The 23,330-nt window shown below is 47.5% G+C and overlaps 1 protein-coding gene across 1 annotated transcript in view; it reads left to right on the plus strand.

The window, feature by feature from the left end:
- The first annotated feature begins 4,452 nt into the window (after positions 1–4,452).
- Positions 4,453–23,330, plus strand: part of LOC142563290 (uncharacterized) — a 31,254-nt gene continuing 12,376 nt past the window's right edge. The window contains exons 1-2 of the mRNA XM_075673845.1: positions 4,453–4,465; positions 21,546–21,656. Coding sequence (XP_075529960.1) covers positions 4,453–4,465; positions 21,546–21,656 — 124 coding nt within the window. The remainder of the gene's footprint in view (positions 4,466–21,545; positions 21,657–23,330) is intronic.

Below are 23,330 nucleotides of genomic sequence, written 5' to 3' on the forward strand. Positions count from 1 at the left end.
TTCTTGGCTTTTCGGCTTTCTTCTTCTAAGAAATGAAATATTGTATTATAACAGCAGGTGGAATGTAACCTCTGCATCCTGTACGATGTTCTTGGATTACACCAACTGCGACGCAGCTCACGGGCTATGAAAATAGAATAAACCACGCAATTCCCAATCGAATTTACATGGGCATTAAGGAGGAATAACAAGTGACACAGACACAGCAGCCCCGAGTCCATGACGGCGCTAGCCAGCTTCACTGCAACATGACCCTTCAGATGACCTAGCAAACCAAATCATACATGCTAGATTGCTCTTCAATTCCGTGCCACTATGCACTGCTCAGAAACACTTCTGAGTGACGGACGAGCAGCAATGTTTCATGTACAGTTGCATCAATGTTGTCTGTTTGTGTGCCTTCAAGAGTGGCTCATGCCCACTACGGGGGATTGACCAAGAATCGGGTGAGTTAAAATCATTAGCCGAGTCTGCAAATAAGCACCATTGCAAGTCACTGGCGATGGCATCGCGTTCGGGCCTGTTTCTTCCACCTCGTGTTGTCGGGGCGTCGCTGTTGATGCGGAGCTCGCGTCTTTCTTGAAGTGGCATGCGTGCGCCCATAGCCAGGACGTCTTCGGTGCGGGCGCTCAAGACGAAACCTGGATCACGTCGCGGTACGCGGGTCATTCAATAAATATGATATATATATATATATATATATATATATATATATATATATATATATATATATATATATATATATATATATATATTGTCGCAGCCTAGTAGAAGACGGGAAAGCCGGCGTAGAGGACGTATGGAAGCACTTTATCGGAGCAGTCAACGCGACGTCGTTGTCGTCTCCGTTTTTCCACTCGCGCGCTACTTCAGCGTCGTTCTCATCGCCTGGCACATACCCGCAGTGACCATATAGGATGTGGCAATATATATATATATATATATATATTTTATTTATTTATTTATTTATTTATTTATTTATTTATTTCCTTACCGAAATGCATATTGGGCAGCTTCATCCGCTGTGTCGTTTCCGGAAACGCCAGATATGCTATGGAAAGTGATGCTGTGCCGAGCCATATTGGCCATTTGGTTGAGGTAGGCAATGTCACAAGCTCCAGGTTTCTTGTTACAGCGCCCGTACAAGTTCCACACATCTTGTAGGGCAGCTTCCGAATCCGTTAGTATGAACTAGCGCCTTAATGGCTGTCGAAGCAGACACATAAGGGCCTCCTTAAAATGTCACATAGCTCGGCTGACGTTGGTGATGACGCTCGCTCAAAGCGAAAGAAGCATTGCTTCCCCGTGGTCATAACAACATCACAAGAACCGATGCGACGCACGAGCTGTAGGGTCATCATCGAAAATGTGCGTTATGGTCGACTACTGCTTGCGAATATATTCCAGTACAGCCTTAGTAGCAGCGTCTTGAGACATTTTGATTTTTCGACTGATTCCAGGGATATATATGGCACAATTTGGAGGGGTTACAGGGTTCATGATGAATGTTTCATGGCATTATCTGCTATAACTAAGCAGTAATGGAGGTAGACATGCTTCCACTGACCTGCCGAAAGCCAGACCTATAAAGTGGTTCTTGCAATATGAAGTAAGGGATTTTGACAGTGCCCACTCGAGTCTATAGTTAATTTTTATTGGTACAGAGAGACAAAATTGCGTTCTTCAATTTCAAGGCATTTTTTTCTCTGCCAAAAACGGCGCAGTATAGAAAATGCTTTCATTCGAAATCTATAGCCTCACACAGACCACGGCCTCTCCATGAGGTCGTGCAGTGGCGCCCCGACACTTGAATTTTGACGCAGTAGCAAGGCGCTGGGTCGTATTCACGGATTTCAAAGCAAGCCTATACAATATATGGAGACATACACAGGTGCTTTCTAAGCCGAAGGGCCGAGTTTATGAAAGAATACTTCACAAGAATAAACTTGTTTAGTATTGCTCAAAATTCTATTTATCTCGTGATTTTTTTAGCCTATGGCCCCTTTACCCAATTGTCGCTGTCTCGGGTTACTGTTCTCGCGTTGGTAAATTTCGCCCTTGGTCGTCGATGTGGACCGTATGTCTAGGACAAAGCTAACGGTGTACTTCAGCATACTATAGTGTTACCGCTCTGCATGCATTTTCCACAAAAGATACCATATTGTTCAAAACTGCCCATGCGTGGTGAAACCTACAAATGCGCAGTCGACAGAGGCGGTAACGTTAAAGGTAACGGTAGAACGGTAGCACTATGCTAATGTATGACTTTGGCAAATGCCTGCCATCGGTATGCGCCAGTATCGTTGAAGAGGAAAGGAAAGGGGTCATATTCTGACCGAACTTTTCGCGTTCGCCGCTTGAAGGCTGTCCTACTATGAAAAAATCCTAATTGCTTCCCGTGCTACTCTTTCATTTGAAGCGCCATTGTGGGAATATCGGTTATCGACGTTTCCGTTGCTACCATTTAATCTGTTTGTTTTGTAAACCAACTGCGGTTCGTGCGAAATGTTCAGTTTCTTAGTTATGTGTCTTAAATTCGCATTGAAATCTTTATACGTGCTACCAGCGCTAGCCAGGAGGCGCAACGGCAGTTAGCGAGCGCAAACAAAATATGCTGACACCATCCGGTACACAGGGAGGCCACGAAAACGGCACACTTTCAACGATAACTGACGCATGCCTGCACCAACGCTCGCTTTATCCCGATGCATGTACAGTTAAACTCTGTTCATGTTCGTGCGCGTTATGAGATGCGCAACCTGCGCGTTGCTGCAAGTTCAGGTCATTGCCGATATACTGGTAGCACGCGCCCCTAAAGGGAGCAACGATTTCACTGGCTAGAAATCGCAGCATGTGCTATATAGGCAGTGCGTTACGGCGGTGCTACTGGCCCGCCAAGTTTCAGCATTGACTGCGGGTATCGGAGCTCCGAAGCCAGTCTCGCGGAACGTGCGCATGTGCCATATCTTTGGCAGGTTAAGAAGAAGAAGAAGAAAGGAATCGAGTACTGACTGACTGCGCTCTGCGTCTACATCTACGCTTTGTTCTCAGGTCCAACTACTTCGAAGCCTGGAACCTACAGCTGTTGTCCGGTCATCCGAGGGCTTCGAAACACCGGTAAGCTATGAGCATCAAGATCTTCGCTCGGTGGTCGACACGATAACGCGTACTTTCGAAGTTTCGCAGGCCTAATCTGTGGACGCGCCGATAGATACTGCTGGGGCTTGCTTTAGTTGTTCGCGTAGAATTCGCACAGCTGCGTCTATCGGTGAACTCTTATCTGACTTTGTCGAGCTCCAGGACCGTAGCTGTTGGAGCTCTTGAATACCCCTTGAAGCCACATGCGGTCACAAAGACGCACTCACTGCAGCGTGTGCGGTGCACTCTTTTGAAACGGTAATCAAAGCCACCTCATTTCGAAAAGTTATACGCACATATATACTCGCTGGTATACGGACAGCATAACGTTTGCACGCTGACGCCAAAAAAGAGACGAACGAGAACACCCCTGACTATAAATTTAAAAACAATTAAGGGGTTTTACGTGCCAAAACCACTTTCTGATTATGAGGCATGCCGTAGTGGGGGACTCCGGAAATTTCGACCACCTATAGGGTCCTTTACAGTGCACCTAAATCTAAGTACACGGGTGTTCTCGCATTTCGCCCCCATCGAAATGCGGCCGCCGTGGCCGGGATTCGATCCCGCTACCTCGGGCTCAGCAGCCTAACACCATAGCCACTGAGCAACCACGGCGGGTGACTATAAATTGAATTTTATTGAAGGGAAGCAGGAACATGTATAGTGGTGCCAAGAAAACGAAAGGCACAAAAGAACAAACAATGAGCTTGCGCATCTAAATGGCGTTACTAGCTGAGACTTAACCCGCCGTGGTTGCTCAGTGTCTATGTTGTTGGGCTGCTGAGCACGAGGTCGCGCGATCCAATTCCGGCCACGGCGGCCGCATTTCGATGGGGGCGAAAACACCCGTGTACTTAGATTTAGGGGCACGTTAAAGAACACCAGGTGGTCGAAATTTCCGGAGCCCTCCACTACGGCATGCCTCATAATCAGAGAGTGGTTTTGGCACGTAAAACGCCATGAATTAATTTTTTTTAGCTGAGGCTTGTGCACCGCGCGATAACAATGTTCCATTTCTTTATCGGATAAGGCTGCGTCAGCACGCCGTCAACTGCCAAGATCGGCTGTCCGTGAAACTCGACAGCCGATCTTTTCAAACCACTACCTTATAAATGAAAACTGTCAAAGGGTTTGATAGGCGTTTATTCAGGTTGCACTGTGACACCATGAATATTTCAGAATATAGAACTTTCGCTTTTTGTTGAACGTGATTGGGCCTAAAGGTTGCTGAAGCCGTGCAAGTATAAAGCTTTTCTTGGAATTGATCCTTAACACCGAGTCAACTTTATTTCAATGCTCCTTACAGCTGTCATGTATGACTCAGGTAAGTACTGCAAAACATTTCATGCGACTAAAATTAGATATATAGACACTCCAAGCAAATTATTGCCATTAGCAATTATTGGTCATAGCCCTGATTGCCGCATAAAGTCGAAGTGCGATAAGATCTTATCGCGCGCTGTATGTGCTACGGGGGCGAGCGCGAGCCGAAAAGGATGATGGCTTGATGCGCGTACTTTTCCCGCGCGTCCAATGTTGGAGCTCACGTGATCAAGTGCGCTCTAGAGTACGAGAGCGCCGGTCTCCTTCTCTAGCCCGGCCGTGGCCGCTTACGTATGAGCACACACGTGTCAGCCCGTACTTTGTGATTGGCCCTCTATGGCTACGCGGCTCATTCGCCGTATCTTAAGCAATTTGCGGCGGATGTAAAGCCAAGGGCGAGCCGAGATGGCTGGTGGCTTCATGCGAGCTGTGTTCCCGCGCATGTGGTGTAGGTCACGTGATCGCAAGTTTCGGGCACGCGTCGAAACGACAGGCAGCACGAAGCGTTCGCTCCCCGCTGCCAGTACTCGTCATCACGCCAGCGTTGCGAACGTAAGCGTTCGTGGTCTGAGGTTTGTTGATACTTCCCTGTGCGCGCGTGTCACGATGCTTGTCAATTTAATTAGAAAGCGAAGGACTACTGCACTTTATGTGACCTATACAACTACAAACCTTACATCATGTAGTTATCGCTATCCATGCACCTCCCTTCCGGCGAAACTGCTACTTTTAAGCGAAATTCTATGCTGGTGCTCTAAAACTGTCAAGTGGCACCAAATCGGAAGCAACGGCAATTGTAGAGTGATCGCTAATGCGGACTTCTCACACAAATCTGAAACAATGGGCTATATTTTCACGTTTCTTGCAGCTGCGACCGATTCGGGTAAGCATTGCGATGCGTACTTTTGCGTTATCAATGTCAGATGTATATATAATACTTTCTCACAGTTACGGCCGCGCTTGTCGACCGCCTGCCACTAATGCCGGCCTATAATCGCTATCGCATCCACCTATGACTCTTTTCAGCATGCTTCCAGTAAACGACTACATCCTCACTGCAGACTGAAAAATTCTGGAAAAAAAATGTTCCATGGCGTTTTCCGCGTTGCCACTTCATGATTAGACACTCTGACCGGTAATCTCTATTGCATTAAACAAAGAGGCACAAGGAAAATTGGTTGTCAGTCAATTTAAGGGAAAAAATGCAAGGTCGCCTTCGTTTATGTGGGTGCAGGCTGCTATCGCAGTGGCGCTAGCATGAATATGTGCCGCCGCCTGCCGGCAGTTGCCGATATGTAACCGTTCAAGAAGGATGACCCCGTGTTCCCTGCTGCTTTGCATTTTTTTTCTTACAGACCCGGCAAATTAACAGTGGCCAGTGTTACGCTGAACCACGCAGGCTCCAAAATTTGATCTTTCTGCTAATTATGAGCAAGAACACTGAAGCGGTTGAGCGCAAAACATTTTTCTAGTAGCTTAAGCGAAATATGTACCTTCCTGTACTTTCAGCGAAAGGCCTTCAGAGAGGCATGCATGCTTATTCGTGGTGCATATCGGTTCGTCTAACTCTATTGTTTCGCTTTCTTTTTGAAACCATACAAAAGAGATACCTACAGGAAGCGGTAAGCATTCTCCCATGGTCTTCCACCGAAGCTTTGCATGATTGTCGATGATACAATTTAACAGTTCCCGATGCCGAGTAGTATTGCAGAGCGGTGTTGTGTGATACCACGACAGCCTCGCAAGACGAAAACATTGGTGGTAGTTCCTCCGGACGTTTGGAGCGCATGAAATTTCGGTCATTTGGAGCTCCACACATTTGGAGCAGCATATCCGACGTGCCCCTTCCACACATAGCTGAGGGGCTCGGGAGTAAAGTCGTCTGCAGTGAATCGCAGATATGAAAAAAAGAAAAAAAACTTGTAGGCCGTCCTTGCTAGAGCTTTTTTTTTTTTTTCGACTGTTGAGCACGAGGTCGCGGGTTCATTAATGATCACAGCGGCAGCATTTCTACGGAGCCGGAATGCATAAGCGTTCATGCGCTGGGGTTTCGGGAGAAGTTAAAGGGACCCTGAAACGATTTTGTACAAACGTACTGAGTCGTTATAGGTAGGACCTTCTGATAATTGAGTGACACATTTAAGAGCTTCGCGTAAAGCGTGTAATTTATTGTAAATGTTTAAAAATGTGCATCGCTACCGAACGCAGCGGCGCCACTCCCCTGAGTTTTCGGCCTCCCCCTAGACGTAGTAGACGTAGTAGACGTAGTTAGACCAATTGACGTCATTTGTGTGAGCTGTCTGATTGGCTACCTAGGTCACGTCATCGATAGTTTTTCCAACTTCATGGTGAAGAAATGTTGTTCGTAATACCTGGAGTGTTAATTTGTTTTTATAACAATAAAGTAAGAGAACTAGAATTTAGGACAATTTATCACTACACTCAAGCACGAGCTTGGCTTACAACGTGTTACAGCGTGCCTGCGCTAAATGTCGTTCGCTTGTGTTACGACGTTCTCCGTGCTGACGTGAGCCGCCTGGTCAGTGTTGGCCTTGAGCTTTCTTATCGTGAGCACCGTGTATCGCCCTTGTTACGTTGTAGGCTGCAGATCCAGCGATCGGCGACATGTCACGCTGCGACATCGTGTCTCTCTGCAAGGCAGCATGCGAGCAGAGCGGCTGCAGCGCATAGGGCTGTCGGTATCGGATCGGTGCCAGGATTTGCGCGCTTGCGGCCGTCGCTTCACGCCGCAGGATTACTACCACAATCGAGAGTTTTAGCTTGCCAGGTATTCGGGTAAGCGCAAGCGGATTCTGTGTTTTACCGGATGAGCGGAGACGCGAACGTGAACGGCCTGCACAGTGCCGCCACCTGGCGGCACAGATTTAATATAGCAGCAACCAAGTGTATTGTGCATTGTGCTTTGCTGCTGGTGTAAATTTTCGGCAGGAGCGTAATCGTGAACACGTTGTCTTTTTTAAATGTTTACAATCTTTTGCACTTGGTTATAGCAATGGTAGCTCTGTGTTTGGCCAGTTAAGCCCTGCGCCACCTTGTGCCTGCGAAGTGCAGGCCGCTCAGACCGCTCACGTTTACGCTAAAGCTCCTTCCTCGAAGCGGCAGCAGTATGGAGGGTCATTAATTTACGCCTGTGCCCATCCGGCAAAACGCCCAGCGCGCCTGCGGTTGCCGGAATACCGGACACGCTCGGCGCTGCGACAGAACACTCGCAACGCACATTGCTTGGATGGTTCTCAGGGGGGGGGGGAGAGGTATCGATGGCCAGGCGGCTAGCGGAGAGGTCGAAGAGGCCTCGCGCGCTGGCTTCAAGACAACCGGAAGTAGACGACACGGTGGCACATTACGGTGCAAAGCCAGTGAAGGCAGAGCTTAGCGCCGCCGATTACTCGGCGACTGAGTTGAGGAGAAAAAGCATGGCTAGGGTGGAAGGTAACTTGTAATCCTCCGTAGCTCTCTTAATATAAGACCCTTCGCCCAGATTGCGGCGCTAAGACGCGTAGCTGTATTCTACGCGTCTACACAATTTGGCCAAGCCGTTTCAGGAACAATTTAAAAAAAGTTCACGTGCTCAAAGTTGTAGTGCGCGCCGCCGGTAGAATCAAGACCGCGTGGCTGTTGGCGTGGTAAATAGGATATTTCTATCCCGTCCGTAAGCGTATTGCCATTTGCGGAATACGTAGCAATGGAGACTCTTAGAACCTTTGAGTAGAATAAAATTTTACCGTTTCTAACAAATATTGATTTTCGGGACCCATTTTTGGGATTTTTGGGATTTTGATTGACCACCACTGGACAAATACTTTTTCAACTGCGAAGCTTTATTTCTGGGAAACTAGTATTGGTTTCCTCTGTAGCTCTGTGACCGCTGTATAGAGTGGATGACAAGTTTTCGCATTCATAAGCGGAGTATATTGTGTCAAAATGAGCTGGTGATGCATCGCTTTTCTGTCACGTAAAAGTTGAATGGCGTACGTGGTTAGTTCTAATAACTTGCATTTGGGACGCAGTGGCAATATTTCTCACATGAGGGGCTAATTAGTTGGCATTGGTCAATTCACTAACTGCAAATCTCGCGGCTTCTCTACATAACCGGAAGCACGGCCAAATGGATGTGGGAAGTAGCACTCAAATACGTCACATTCCCTATTTTTACGTGCGATCGTACACCTCAGCCGAAACACATCCTACGTTAAAACAATACGTAGATGAATGGAATCGTGTAAAAGTGTTGTCACAGTCTCCAAGGAACACTTAGATTACTTTGTCGGAGCAATGAAGGTGATGTTCGTGCAAGTGTTCGGAACAACGATGAAGGTGTTGTTCACGCCCAGGGAATCTGTTGTTTTCAGAGGACTCTGCTGAAGCATTAGTAAGTACTGGTCCTGCCCTGAATTTCTCCTGCTTTTAGTTGCCTTACATACGTTTGCCTCTGCCGGATTGTCGTCATTAACAAAAAGAAAGAAAAATTGAAGCAATCAGTGCGGTAGCCTTGTGGTTCTATGGGGATCCGCTGTTAAACTCCAGGTCGTAGGTTTGTTCCAGGTCAGGGCGGCACGAGCCCAGGTGGTCAAAATTATTACAGAGCACCCCAATAAGGCGTGCCTAATAAGCGGATAACTCACCGTCAGATGATTCACATTCAGACTAATCAAGCTGTTCACATTCACCACCTTCCGTGTATTCAGGGCAACATTTTTGTCTGAAAACGTCCGCAACAGCACATTGCATTTGTTGAGGCCAATGAAGAAATAATTCCGAGTAATATCAAATACAAGTAGAAACAGTTGTGCATGCATTCAAGACGCTCGATAGAATCCGTTCACGTTAGTGGCGCGCGCTGAACCTGCCGTAAATGCGATAACATTGCGCGGTATATTGCCACGCGTCGCCGCATTCCTTCTTGCCGGTGTTGGTCTGTCAGGTTGCTATCAAGGTGGGTGTCACCAAGTTGTCGCTCTCTACAGGACGCACACCTGCAGAAGCCGATTCTTTTTTTTTATGGTGGTCGCCAGTTCCACTATCGAATTAGGCGCGACCGATCAGATTTCGCGCCTTAATTGGCTAATAGTGCTGCGCATTCCCGAGCGCACTCGACGATCAACAATTTATCCGCAGTGTACGGTGAGTTAGTGCCGCAGGTGGGGAACTATCCTACGTGTTCGCATTACGCGAAGGCGTGGGATCGTTCCCCACCTGCGGCAAGTTCTTTTTTTCATCCACTTTCATTTCCATTAATTTATCATTTCTTTAATTCTATTAATAAGTGCGAGTAATTTCCCCTATGTTTTTCTTGGTGTCTTTGTTTGTTGGGGGGGGGGGGCTTCGCATAATATGATTAATAATATATCGGGCCCCTCGGTTAACACCCTTTCTTGTCGTCCTTACATAACGAGTGTCTCGAATCTGGCAGTGTTGATGCCCTAAGGCAGCATGTGCGAGTTTATTGACCAGTCGCCTTCACCCAGAAAGATCACGCACTGGTGACGCCTGCGGCAGAAAGGATGTTCCACATCCGCCGCCAAGGTTTGTGAGTGGTGGCACTGGCTAACACCCCCAAGGTTAGTTCGACTAGTAGCGCATTAATACCCAAGAAAACGAATGGGGAAACAACGCCGCCGTAGCTCAACTGGTTAGAGCATCGCACGCGTAATGCGAAGACGTGGGATAATTCCCCACCTGCGGCAACTTATTTTTTTCGTCCACTTTCATTGCCATTAATCTATAATTGATTTAATTCAATTAGTAAGTAAAATTAATTTCTCCTGCGTTTTCCTTGGTGTCTTTGTTTGTGGGCTTCTCATGATATGATTAATAAAAAAATCGCGCTCTTTGGTTAACCCCCATTCTTGTCGATTTCTCATTTAGTATGAAGCTTATGCGTTATGTATGATGTCTGCTTTTGTTTAACCGCTACGAAGCTGCTCAGTGTATAACGTGGCCAGTTTCCTCGGCAAGCTGCTACTTGAAGCTTTCTGCCTTGGTCATCCTCGCCGTCTTGTTGTTGCAAATAAACTCAATTCAATTCAGTCGCAAGAGCTTCCGAGCGCCGCTGAAGACCAAGCGAAGAAGGTGCAAGCGAAGGAGGTGCAAGAGGGCTATGCTCTCGCTCATCGTGCGAACTCCACAACTCTCACGCCTCAGTTTCAAGCCCCGGCCGCTCATATGGAGGATGAGTAAGTGCGCGTGTGGATATGTCCGTGTAAATAGCTCGGACAATGTGCGCCCACTTTGTCCGCCCTCCCTCGAATACATTGAGCTTGCACTAGCAATGCTTGATTATTGTCTAACTCGTGATGTCCCATGTTGCGGTCTAGCGTAAGGAACACGCAACGATATGACCAAGACGGGCTGCTTTTCACCTGTTTGAACTCGTTGTTTTGTGTTCGTCATCGTCAGAGTTTTCTTGCGCTATAGCGCAAGACGTTGAGAGTTTGTGTTAGACAAACGAGTGTCAGCTTGTCCGTAAACTCTTAACCGTTTACGGATGGTTTACCGGGTTACAGGTAAATGGCAGTAGCAACGCTGGTAGTGACATCTTGTGACGTTTTGTGTAACTACAGTTCCTTTTGAAACTTTGTTGTGTTGTGCGTTCTCGTCGAAGGAAAATCCTAAAGGAAGTGCACGTTGCCGATTATGTCGCTACCAACGCTTTGCACCAGCAGTTAGGTACCTTATCGTAGGGCCACTGAGGTATTAACTTTACAAGCCTTCTTGTGAAATTCCGCATTACAAGATGTCGCTGCGGGCGCTGTTGTTCCCGTACGCCTCTCAAGTTACCAGGTATTCCGCATACGGTAAGAATTTCCCGGCCAAGCTAAAATTATCTAGTGTTTAGCTTAGCAGTTACCTGCTTACCCTTCACGGATTGCCGGTTGCAGTAGCAAGAGTAGCAAAGATGGTCGCGGCACCTTGTGGTCTTTCCGCGAACTATTCAATGCGTTTGAACCACTTTTGGGTCGCGCGAGTGTTCTTGTCGAATTACATTTGTAAAAGGACAGCGTTCTAACGATTGCGTGGCTACCAAAGCTTTATATAATTATGTTAGGTCACCGCAGCGTAAGCTTTGTGCGCTGTCTGTTTAAATGTTGCGTCACAAGATGTCGCCACCGGTGTTGTTGATACCGTGATACCGGTTTATGAGACCGCTATACGAGCGGCTACTCCTCCAGGCGTCCGACTTTTCATGACGGGATGTGGAGGGGGGATGGGTGTTGCTTCGCACAGACCGCTATATAGGCCTCGTGCACCGCCTATAGAGGCGCCACTGATAGCCACCTAGCGGGCGCTTCCAACAATACGCGCGGGAGCAGTAGCAGACGACAACGCTTTGCAGCAAGGGTGACTGAAGTTCGCGGCTGCGATTTGTCCTTTGTTCGGGCGCCAGACTGCTTCTTCTGCGGTGACAGCTGTAGGGAAGACGCAGACGTCTGTGGGAGCGGGTATGAACAAGATGTTACCGGTGTTTGGGGCAACATGGTCCACACACGCCCCAGGTGCGTCCCGCAGACAAACTCCATGAAGACCATTTACATGAAGTGGAGCTCATGTAAACTAGCCGACAAATTTTGTTGACTAATGCGATGTCTCGACCGTGTTTTTTTTTAATTCTACCCTTGCCGTAATGCTGCTTCTGTACCTCAATAATAAGCACCCGTCGTTAGTGCAGGCTTAGATAACAAATCCGCACGGTGCGATGTCTGCATATGCCGTTGTGATTTTTCTGCTGATGAATACATGTGACGCCGCCGAATAAGTGTAGTGAAAGTCGCCTGAAGAAGAATAATTGCGAATTTATTGATAGAAACGCGTACACTATAATCAACGAAGCCACCAAACGCACGGGTTAATAAACGCGCGTGTTAGCGCTGTACCGCCGATGAACTGCCGTTCGCGCTGCAGTTTTTGCAATCTTAAATTCCCTAAGGGAGCTGCTTGGAAACGTACAAAGTTGTAGTCTAACGTTCCAGTACTTTTTTTAAATGTTACTAGAGAGAGGTGCCACATGATATATTTAAAGGCAGAGTAGCGCCAGTCAAATTAGATCCAGCGCTGGCGGCAAGGCCGGGTTTAGTCCTATGCGGCGCAAGCATAATAAGAAATAATTTAGTTGAGTAAAAAATTCACTTGCAAGAAGCGACTACGTTGTGAAACAAACAAATCACTCGGCGTGTTAAGTCTGCTCAGACAGCATCAAGGTGTGGTGACTTACCAAACGTGACGCGAACTATTTAGCGAAAAATGGATCAGCGAAAAATGGAACAAAATACCATATGCAGCAACTATTAGCAATTCTCGCCCTGAGCTACCTATTTTCTAAACACATTTCCCAAAAAACCACGATATCTAAGATGCCCTCGGGCGAAATGAATAAAGCTGTTAAAGAAGCACTTGCTTGGTGTCATTCCGATAAGACACAGCGTGATTTATACCCTTTACAAACGAGGCAGGGTGAAAACCTCGCAGCTCAAAAGAATCAAAAGTTATGCATGAAGCAACTAGCAACAGTTAAACATTTTGCGAAGCCACGCATAAAATAGATGTAAAAACATGAAGCGCGCGACAGCTGGTGCGAGGATTTACCGGGCCACATAAAACTAACAATTTCAGTTCTTGCAAACTTCTGTAGCTTTAACATACAACACAATGCGCTCATGCAGTCGTGCTGCCTAGCTAGCCCAACGCGGTAAAGAAGCGGAAAACAATATAAGCGGCAAACGGCATTCTGAACTTTAGCGAAATGCCTTTAAACCACATGCTGCACTGCAGAAGGACTTCGTCGCTTACGCGTCTAACAACAATCGAGTAAAAAAATAATAAAAAAGAAAAAAACGAAGCGACGAAGGAAAGGATGAGAACAAGAAATTTCGCGCCGAAGCGACGATCCATTGCCACCGTTGCTCCTGCTGATGAGGCTTTGCGGGGAATAATTAGAACCCTATCGCCGGCACGTTTTCGCCGGTATTTGAGCCCCCCACCCTGCAACAATTCTTCTTCGACATTCTTCGGAAGCTTTGGCCATCCCACACATGCGAAGGGTGTTGCCTATTTTGCTCTCAAAACACAAACAAGACGGAGAAGCACTATCAGCGACGCAACAAACTACGGCGTGCTACGGCGCGCGGCTCGCTCCTCTCCCGTGCGTTCCGCGCAAGGCCGCCACCAGTGGCGCGGCCATCGGCGTGCACGCCGCCTATATGCCTGCTGTGAGAGAACTAAGAAACCAAAGAACCACACAACTCCCAGGAAACAAGCCCGCCGCTGTGTGCCAGTTACCACAGCGTTGCGCTCCTCAGCTCGAGGTATTGGCTTCGACCACGGGCACGGCAGCCACATTTCAATGAAGGTGAAACAAACAAACAAACGCAAACACATAAACACACACAAATACATAAATACATAAGTACACTCGTGTACTTATATTTAAGTGCACCCCAGTTGATGAATATCTGGTGGTCAAAATTATACAGGGGTACCCCCCTCGCCTCTACTACAGCGTGGCTCATAATTCCATTGTGGGTTTGGTATGTGAAACCCCTAAATTTAGTTTGACTGCCAGAAAAGGATGCCCACCGGTGCCATGCCGGCGGTTTCCCAACAGATCCGTGTCCTTCCCAAGGGTTGAGGTCTCTTATTGTACTATGTGCCAGAAGGCTGTCTGTGACTGGATATTAACGGGCGCTCAGAGAGACTCCGAAATCTCTACAGGGCCCCCTTTCGAGATGAGAAAGAGTGAGCTTTGGTGGGAGTTTTCGCTCCGTTCCCAGAAATATAAAACTGACTAACTTTTAAGTTTCACTTTATTTCTTTAATAAGAAGATACGCCTCCTTACACAAGTATACAGAAGGATCGAGGTCCCAGAGCATTTGGCTGAAAGGGGACCTTTCTTTATTTGTGTGAAATATTGTTTGGGCTTTATGGGGATAATTCGTAAAGTGCTGTTATGGAATGATCGTACTGGTGATTATCGCACAAATTTTTTTGTGACACAAGGCTAGCTGAGAAAACATTTTCTTCGTCAGATATCCTCCGTGGTTAACAATCTGAGCGGGTCGCTGCAGAAGCTCATTATTTCGAGAACGACGAGGGTTTCTTTAGGTGTGTGAGTTATCTTTAGCGCTTGTTTGCATGTTTGTTACTCTTTGTCACAGAAACCAAAGTGTTTAAATTGAGCTTTTTACCCGCGCACTGCTCAACGCCGTAACCCAGTCTCCGATAAAATTTGCTCACTGCTATTTAACGCGATGGCGTTAAGGGCCTCATTTCGCAGAAAATCCCTGTGTCGGCGCCGGCGTCGGCGTGGCGGAGTTGTCCGTGAGCGAAAATTTCCGTATATATTTAGGTATATGTATATTCCACACCTTGCTATATGAAATGCGGTATGTCCGGGCTATATTGTCACACCGTTTCTATCACTAAAGTTACTCATATCTTGTCTTACGTTCTTGACCAAGTTATTCGTCGGAATTTTGAGAATGACAGCCCACAAACAAATTTCATGAAACAAAACACCGACACAACGCATGCCTTCTTTATGCTAAGTATTATCATACGTAAATATGAAAAATGCGAAACAATAACAGAAATTTGAAAATGATGTGATTATTTTATTGGCACGGCAATGCGCAAACTCCGGGACCGGCCCACGCATGAGGCTGCGCTTCTACCAGAAAGCTCGCCTTCGTGCGTAGCGTTCGCCGCCAGCATTTCCCGGGAAACATTACGGTTGCATAAGCTACAACTGCGGGGAAGCGTGATTTGGGTCCGGGTGTCCTATCTAAATACATCGGAAAGGAGAAATCGTCTATTTTTTTTTTTTTGCAACCACAGCACCAAGTTTGATGAGGTTTGTTGCTTTTAAAGGAAGTTTAAATCTAGCGACTGTTGGTTGCAAATTTTTTATTTATGTCGTAAATATGTTAATAAATACTTGTAAAAATCACAAATGTTTAGAAAACAAAAGTATCCAGTTTACAACTCTAAGGAAGGAAAAACGGTATCACAATTCTGGAAATGGCACCTGATAGTACATTTAAAGCGGACAAAATTGACGTATTATACATGGCTTTCAAAAAGTCCACCATGTAGTGAGGAGAACGCTCGAAAAATACTTGTAGACAATGCGACATATCAAAATTGTCCGCTTTCGATGCTCTAACGGATGCAGTTTACAGAACTGCGATATGTCTTCTAGGTTCAGTACCAAGGATTCCTACTTCTAATGTTCGTCCTGCTATTTTTTTTTCAAACCTACCAATTTTTTAAAATCCCATTAAAAAACTTCAGGCCCCACATGCAAATTTCGCTGAGAAGAGTCACTAGAATTAAAGTTTTATATTAAATGCAACAGATCTCATTAAATCGGCCCAGTGGTTATCCCAGAAAAACGTTTCTGCGTTTCCCATGTATTTAAAAAGAGAATCTGAGTTGGGCCTGAGCTAAAGCTTCCTCTTAAAGGCGAAGCTTAAGCATCCTCCTAGTTTTTATACCACTTCTCAATCTATTGGAGACGCTTATTGCTGCTCTAACTGGCGCTTACTCTTCCAGAAAAGCTTTTTCTGCTGTACCTCCGAGTTTGCATACCATTCATTAGCTAGGTCTCTTATATGCTGTTCAGCACTATATAGTTTCCATTTGTGTTCTACTCTTTGTGCGTCATGTTGACATTCTATTACGTTGTTCCGCCATGCAAGTTCACATTTTATTTGTTTATTCCCCACTCGGTGCTACAGATGATGCGGGCTGCAGTGTGTGCGTGAAAATGTGTGTGTGTGTGTGTGTGTGTGTGTGTGTGTGTGTGTGTGTGTGTGTGTGTGTGTGTGTGTGTGTGTGTGTGTGTGTGTGTGTGTGTGTGTGTGTGTGTGTGTGTGTGTGTGTGTGTGTGTGTGTGTGTGTGTGTGTGTGTGTGTGTGTGTGTGTGTGTGTGTGTGTGTGTGTGTGTGTGTGTGTGTGTGTGTGTGTGTGTGTGTGTGTGTGTGTGTGTGTGTGTGTGTGTGTGTGTGTGTGTGTGTGTGTGTGTGTGTGTGTGTGTGTGTGTGTGTGTGTGTGTGTGTGTGCGTGTGCGTGTGCGTGCGCGTGCGTGCGTGCGTGTGTAGTGTTGCAAGTTGCATTGCACTGTTTTGCATTGTGTTGCGTGGCGCGTAAAGAAAATAAATGCGTGAAATAAACAAACCTTCGACGATCTCTTACGTTTGCAGGATCCAAGGCTCCTCCGATAATTATTACGTCATCATCGCAGCCCTCGTGCTCGCTGTAATGTTCATCGCAATCATCTGGCTCCTATTGGGCGAGCCAGGTAAGTTCGCAAATGCCATGGTCTCGCGAAAGCTGGGACTAGTACCGAGCTGCGCGAGCTTTGGCAACACCTCGTCGTGGAAGAAGCGCGTAAAGCGATAGCGCTGAATATGCAGGGTGTCCCGCCTAACTTTAGCCAGAGTTTTAAAAAAATCGCAGTTCCATCGGAAACGCGAAGCACTGATTGCGAAAGCAAATTAGTAGATAGATGTGCGAAGTAAGGATAGTAGTTTTAGCGGCCGTATAAACTTGTAAACATTCGCTTACTAACTAAATTAACAATGATAGAATGCGTAAGCTTGACTCAACGAGGACGTGAAAATAAACACACACACGGAGACATCGCTGTCTTTGTGTGTCTGCTTCTTTCTAAGTCCTTGTTCAGTCGCGCTTACACATTCTATCATGGATCCGAACCAACTAACCCGTTAACGTGTTCTGACTAAATTAAACAGCACGGTGTCACGCGCACACAGGTAAACATGAACACACATAGCTCGATGACATAGCTCGATGACAGCGGAAACTCTGTGAAAACGTAAATGCCACGAGCCAATTGATCTACGTGAATCTGTACGAAGGCCGATTCAACGCGTACGAAACGTCGAAAGCACAGCGCATACGAAGCTACCGGCATTGCGCGCACTCTGCAAACATCGCAGATCGCATTGAAGATGAGGCTTGCGCGGGCGCGCACTTCAGCCACGTCACACACCGCTTTCAAGACACACGAGCGCCGGCAACGCGTCCCTACGGCGTAAAAGGCGTCTACTATGGCGTCCACCATTCGCGTGGCCAACGCCGTAGTAGACGCCGCGGTTGTGTCCACCCTGTACGGAGCGGTGGGCGAGGAGGACATCAAGGCACCGTAGCAGCCGCCGGAGAAGAAAACCCCTCTTCCCTCGCCTGATCCCCATTGCCTGGCGCGACAGGAGCGGGTACACATCTGGGCCGCGTTCCTGGTTCGCGCTCGCCAGATTGAACCGGGTTCGCCGGTTCACCGTCACACGCTTCCACTCATACGGAACCTCATGGCGACGGCAGAAATCCGCCTGAATTGTCCATATAATTGCTATTGCAATAAAAAGCGTACAGTTTTGTCATGTTCACAGAATCTGAACTCCGTGCGAGAACCTCCCGACATTTGTCAAGTTACACGAGAGGGTGAGAACGTTCAACTACTTCACGTGAAGCACATACTCGGAAAGCACCTATTCGAATACTTGAAGAAAAAGAAATGTATGTCCGCTCTAGAACAATGGGGAGAGCAGTGAAAGAAGTTAACCTGCCGTATCATGATATATCCGAGAGTGCATGCCCGAGAGCAAACGACCAGTGCTATAGTGTATTGTCGCGCACAATTGTGCACAGAATCCCTAAGGCGATGGGGAAGGAAATGCGTGCACCTGTCTCGTCATCTATCTCAACCTTGTTCTTCCTTCGGCGCGTCCGTTTTTCTTTCCTTTTTATTTTCGTGTCTCGAGGCGACGTTCTGCTTACGTCACCCAGCAGCGGACAGACAAGCACGCTGCCACAACGAGGAGATCGGAGCCTCAGCGCGCTGTCTTACCGCTGCATGGTTGGTGACGCAAGCAAAACGTCGCCTCGAGGGGCGCGGCCTTGCGCTCGCTACAGCCTCCTAGTTTCGGTTTCGCTCGCTCTGACGGCCGAAATTCGTCGGGCCACATTTGCGCGAGTATTCGCATTTTTTCCAGATCCAGATGTTGATGCGGCTTTGTACATAGAGCTCGCTTCAATTTCCGATTTACGACAAGCCCGCTGACACTACTATTTAAAAAGCTAATTAATTGATTGTGCTAATTAGGGACTATATAGCCCGTATCACCCGTCACCCCGCGATCGCCACCACTGACAACAGGTCTCCGAAGGAACACTACTTCTATTTCAAAAAGGCCATTTTTAAATATTATTGAGGTCATCGTAGAAAACGCCCGGTATACCTTATTAGACTTTTAGCATGCCCGCTATTCCGGCAAACTGGGGCGGTTTGGACGGATTACCGTATGGTCGGGGGGCGTAAACGGGAGCTGCCGGAGCGGTGAAGCCGCCTGGTGTTGTAGGGCTCAACCAGACAAACACAGAGCTAAAATTGCAGTAATCTACCTTATTCTGCTTCGCTGCTGGCGCAAATATCGGCAGTGGCGTAATTGTGTTCACAATTGCGCCGCTGTCGAAAACTTACACCCCAGCTAAGAAGAATATAGTAATTGGCTCTGTGTTTAGGTGGTTAAGCTTTGCACCACCAGCTGGCGCCACCAATCTGGCCGCTCACGTTTACGCCCCCGACCATCTGGTAATCCGCCAAACCGCCCCAGTTTGCCGGAATAGCGGACACGCTAAAAGTTTCGAATTTTCTCACTGACCCTACCACCGTAATTCCCGGCTGCTGTATAGGCACTAGCGCCAAAGTCGCCCTAGCAATTGTTTGCAGCAAATTATATGGGTGCGCATTTAGGCGAGAAACTGGCGAGATGTGCCTCGGCAGGGTTACTTGCCAACTCTCGAGTGGACAAAGTAGGGACGAAAGGGGAATGGAGGGAGGCGGCAAGCGACGTGTGGCCCTGTCAATGCCAAGAGCCACGAGTCTGTAAGTGCAACAAACTCGAACAAATTTTGTTTGCAAGAAATGTGCAATATAGCTGCGTACATGCCGAACACGGCTACCTACACAGATAGAGGTACTGTGAATAGTTTAAGGCCTATACAACAGGACTAGTACCACGACAATAACGAAACGCATTTACGTTTAAAACAACGCAACGGAACACAAAAATTAATAACGCGCGCACGAACTATCACACATAACAAAAAAAGAAATGTGGTGTATACATTGTTGTTCATTAGTAGTCGACAAAAGAAAAGAGCAAAAGTCGGGACACGTGGCTCCTCCGACTGGGTCAAGTAAAAACACGGGACGTTTACTCGAAAGTCGGGACTGTCCCGCTAAATTCAGGCTGGTTGCCACCCTACACTCTAAGAAAAGTTTACACCCTTTGAGTCGCATCTTGCCAAACAACGATAATAGTCATCTGTGTTGTCCGCATTTCTTTAACGCTGCGAGCCCGGTACTTTCCAGTAACGAACGGCATGCGCGGCATGCGCGTTATCAGTATGACATAGCATTCCCGACAGGAAAGTAGCGGGCGCAGCGTTTTCAAGAAAGGAAACGCAAACAAGGCAGATGAAGATAATGGTTGTGTGGCAGAGATACACCCCAAGGGGAGTAAAAATTTTCAGAGTGTTGTCCCAAGTTGAAAGTTGAACTTGCTGACGCGAATTGGCATCGCTTGCGTGCTGCTGAAAACTTGTCGCTGCGTTGCTGTGTGGTTCTGCGCTGCCGTTGTCACGCGAAGCTTCAGCGATCGTTGCCCGCATATATACACTCTAAAAAAAGTTTACACCCCTTGGGGTGTATATCTGCCACACAACAATAATCATCATCTGCATTGCTTGCGCTTACGTTCTTGAAAACGCCGCGCCCGCTACTTTCCTGTCGGCAATGCTATGTCATGCTGATAACGCGCATGCCGTTCGTTACTAGGAAGTACCGGGCTCGCAGCGTTGAAGAAAGGAAATGAGGACAAAACAGACGACGCTTATTGTGGTGTGGCGAGACACGACTCAAAGGGTGTAAACGTTTCTTAAGGCCGCCCCACATTCAGCGTTTTCCCGGCGTTTTCTGGCGTTTTGTCACCCGGCGTCGCTCGGCGTCGACGCTGAGGCTGGCGCCAAGCCAAAACGTCGTGCTCAAGGGACACCAGATCTCGCCGCCGCCGTCGGAAGCGGCTCGACAGCGCCGACCAATCAGCGCGTGGCAGGGCGTGGCCGCGCTGCTGGCAACTCTTGCAAGAAACTTCCGCAGATTCGCAGTTCGCGCCGCCATTGCTGTTTGTTTGGTTCCTTCAATCATGCTACCGGCGAACATCGATAACGAGCTTCTTATAGCCATTGTAGAAGCAAGGCCGTTATTGTGGCAGACCAAACACAAGGAACACAAGAATCGTGTTAAAAAAAACGTTTTGTGGATTGAAGTCGCCGCCATCGTCCTGCCGGGTGTACCAAATGAGAAGCAGGAGCTTCTTTTTTAGCAGCAAAAGCTGCTGCCTTCTATCCATGATGTGGCGTATGGCGTCTAGCAATAAAAAGCACCTACTTCCCCCTCTATCATAGAATAAAGAACCCTCGATGCTCAGCTTCGCACGCCGACGCGCCGACCGCTCGTGATGTTCACGCCGATATTGCTGCCAGTTTTCTGAAGCTTAGCCTTGTGTAATTTTTCTACACAGCCCTGAATATTTTATTTAGCGTAAAACTATGCAAAAAGGCATAAGTATTGCATTGAAGAATACTTATGACAGCTCTTTTCATTGATATTACACAATTAGCTTAGGAGGTATCTGGTAAAATAAATCTGGTCACATTGTGCGACGCTGCGCTGGCGCTGGTCCGCGTGCCGCTCGTGTGGCTGGACGCCCTCTCTGGCGCCGTTCATGCGACCACGCCTGGAGACGCAACGCCAAAAAACGCCGGTAGAAACGCTGAATGTGGGGCGGCCTTTAGAGTGCAGGCATACGGTGTTACAGGGTTGCCTCATTTCCCCAAATCTTACGCCGCGCACGATGACAATGTCGATGGTGAATCTGTTTTGTAGCGGTCGATTCTCTGCGGGCGATCCACCGAAATACGCGCCGGACTCGTCGCGGAACGTTGCCAATTGCGCGCGTCACATTTTCGTGAACTTCTGCAGAGGAAGAGCTCGAACGCCAGCTGGGGCTGCCGAGGCCGAGTCCGTTTCCCACTGCCCCTTGGGTGCTACCGACGACCACGCCGAGTGGGAACACATCCGAAAAGCTGGCAGGTAAGGAGGCTCAGAGATTCGGGAACGTACAAAAAGCATTGTCACGTCTGTAACTGCAGACGACCGTGAAGCACAAACATTCTGCAGACGTGACTTTGGAGCGTTTCTGGGCGCTCCCTTTTCTTTTTGCCGGGAAGACCGGAAAGTGGCGAAAAGAGCATAAAAAAAACAGCAGTAACGCTTAGTCCGTTCTTATCGCATCCTTACAGAGTTCACTCGACATGGCTTGGCAACGGCAAGTCGAGAAGGCATGTCAAATTAAATCAAATTCATGTTTATTTCATTTCCAAAGGAGAAAGAGGAGGGGGGTGTCGGGTAAAAGCTACTTACGAACAGCTTGACAAAGCCCTGTACCCCCTCCCCTCCCAACCCGTACAGTTCAACGGCATTGAACAACCACATACTGCGACCGTAAGTGTCATGAAAGCTATCTTCGCGTTGCTCATCATCATCATCAGCCTGGTTACGCCCACTGCAGGGCAAAGGCATCTCCCATACTTCTCAACTACCCCGGTCATGTAGTAATTGGGGCCATGTTGTCCCTGCAAACGTCTTAATCTCATCCGCCCACCTAACCTTTAGCCGTCCCCTGCTACGCTTCCCTTCCCTTAGAATCCAGTCCGTAACCCTTAACGACCAGCGGTTATCTTCCCTCCTCATTACATGTCCTGCCCATGCGTATTTCTTTTTCTTGATTTGAACTAAGATGTCCTTAACTCGCGTTTGTGCGGCCGCACAAATAGTTTATTTAGGAGCTGGTAAAATGGCCCCCTGAAACCGAGCACGTATAGTTTTTCAAGCAGGAGCTTGGGATTCACAGTATCAAATGTTTTAGAAGTATCGAGAAACAATTCACATGTAAACATGTTTTGTGCTAAAGCTGTGTTTAATCGTCTGAAAATTGCTGGAGCAGAGCAATGGTGCCCCGTCCCGCCACAAAACCAATCTGACGGCTTGTTATGACTGAAAACTTGGCTGGAAATTAAGTCGTGGTTTCTAAGAGAAATTTTTCTATTATTTGTGACATGATAGGCAGGATAGAAATAGGTCGGTAACTGTCCACGCTACATTTCTTTCCTCCTTTAAATTATGGTGTCACAATGGCCGTTTTTAATTCCGCTGGCAGTGTAGCTGTCTCTGGGAATCCATTAAGTATCGCAAGAAGAATACCGGATAGCGCATAGCACGTTGAAGTTGCTCCCAAAACATGTGCAAAATGTTGACTGAAGAATGAGGCTGTCTTCACAAGATAATACCTATATATAGATGCGCCGATTTAGGTAAAACACGCCACACTGCATGTTCTCTTCCTGCTTCACAGAGGCACTGGCACCCTCTCGTTAATGCTGTAGAATTCCTGTATGTTACCAGCTATATCCTTATTAATCAGGAATCAGACCCATAGTTCTCGTCTCTCTGCTAAGCCCCGGTAGCGCAGGACCTGCCCGCTCTTTAGCACTGTATATGCTTCTTTTGTCCTCCTAACTTCACTCAGCCCTATTATATCCAATTTACTGCCCTCTAATAGCATTGCTAGATTCGCCTCACTAGATAACGTTCTAGCGTTAAACGTTGCCAGATTCAGATTACAATGGCGGCCTGTCCGGAGCCAGGGATTCTTAGCACCCTCTGCTGCGTCCCAAACCCCGTCCCTAAGTCCCAAGCAGTTGCTTC

Source organism: Dermacentor variabilis, chromosome 11, assembly GCF_050947875.1.
Source record: "Dermacentor variabilis isolate Ectoservices chromosome 11, ASM5094787v1, whole genome shotgun sequence".
Classification (NCBI taxonomy): Eukaryota; Metazoa; Arthropoda; class Arachnida; order Ixodida; family Ixodidae; genus Dermacentor; species Dermacentor variabilis.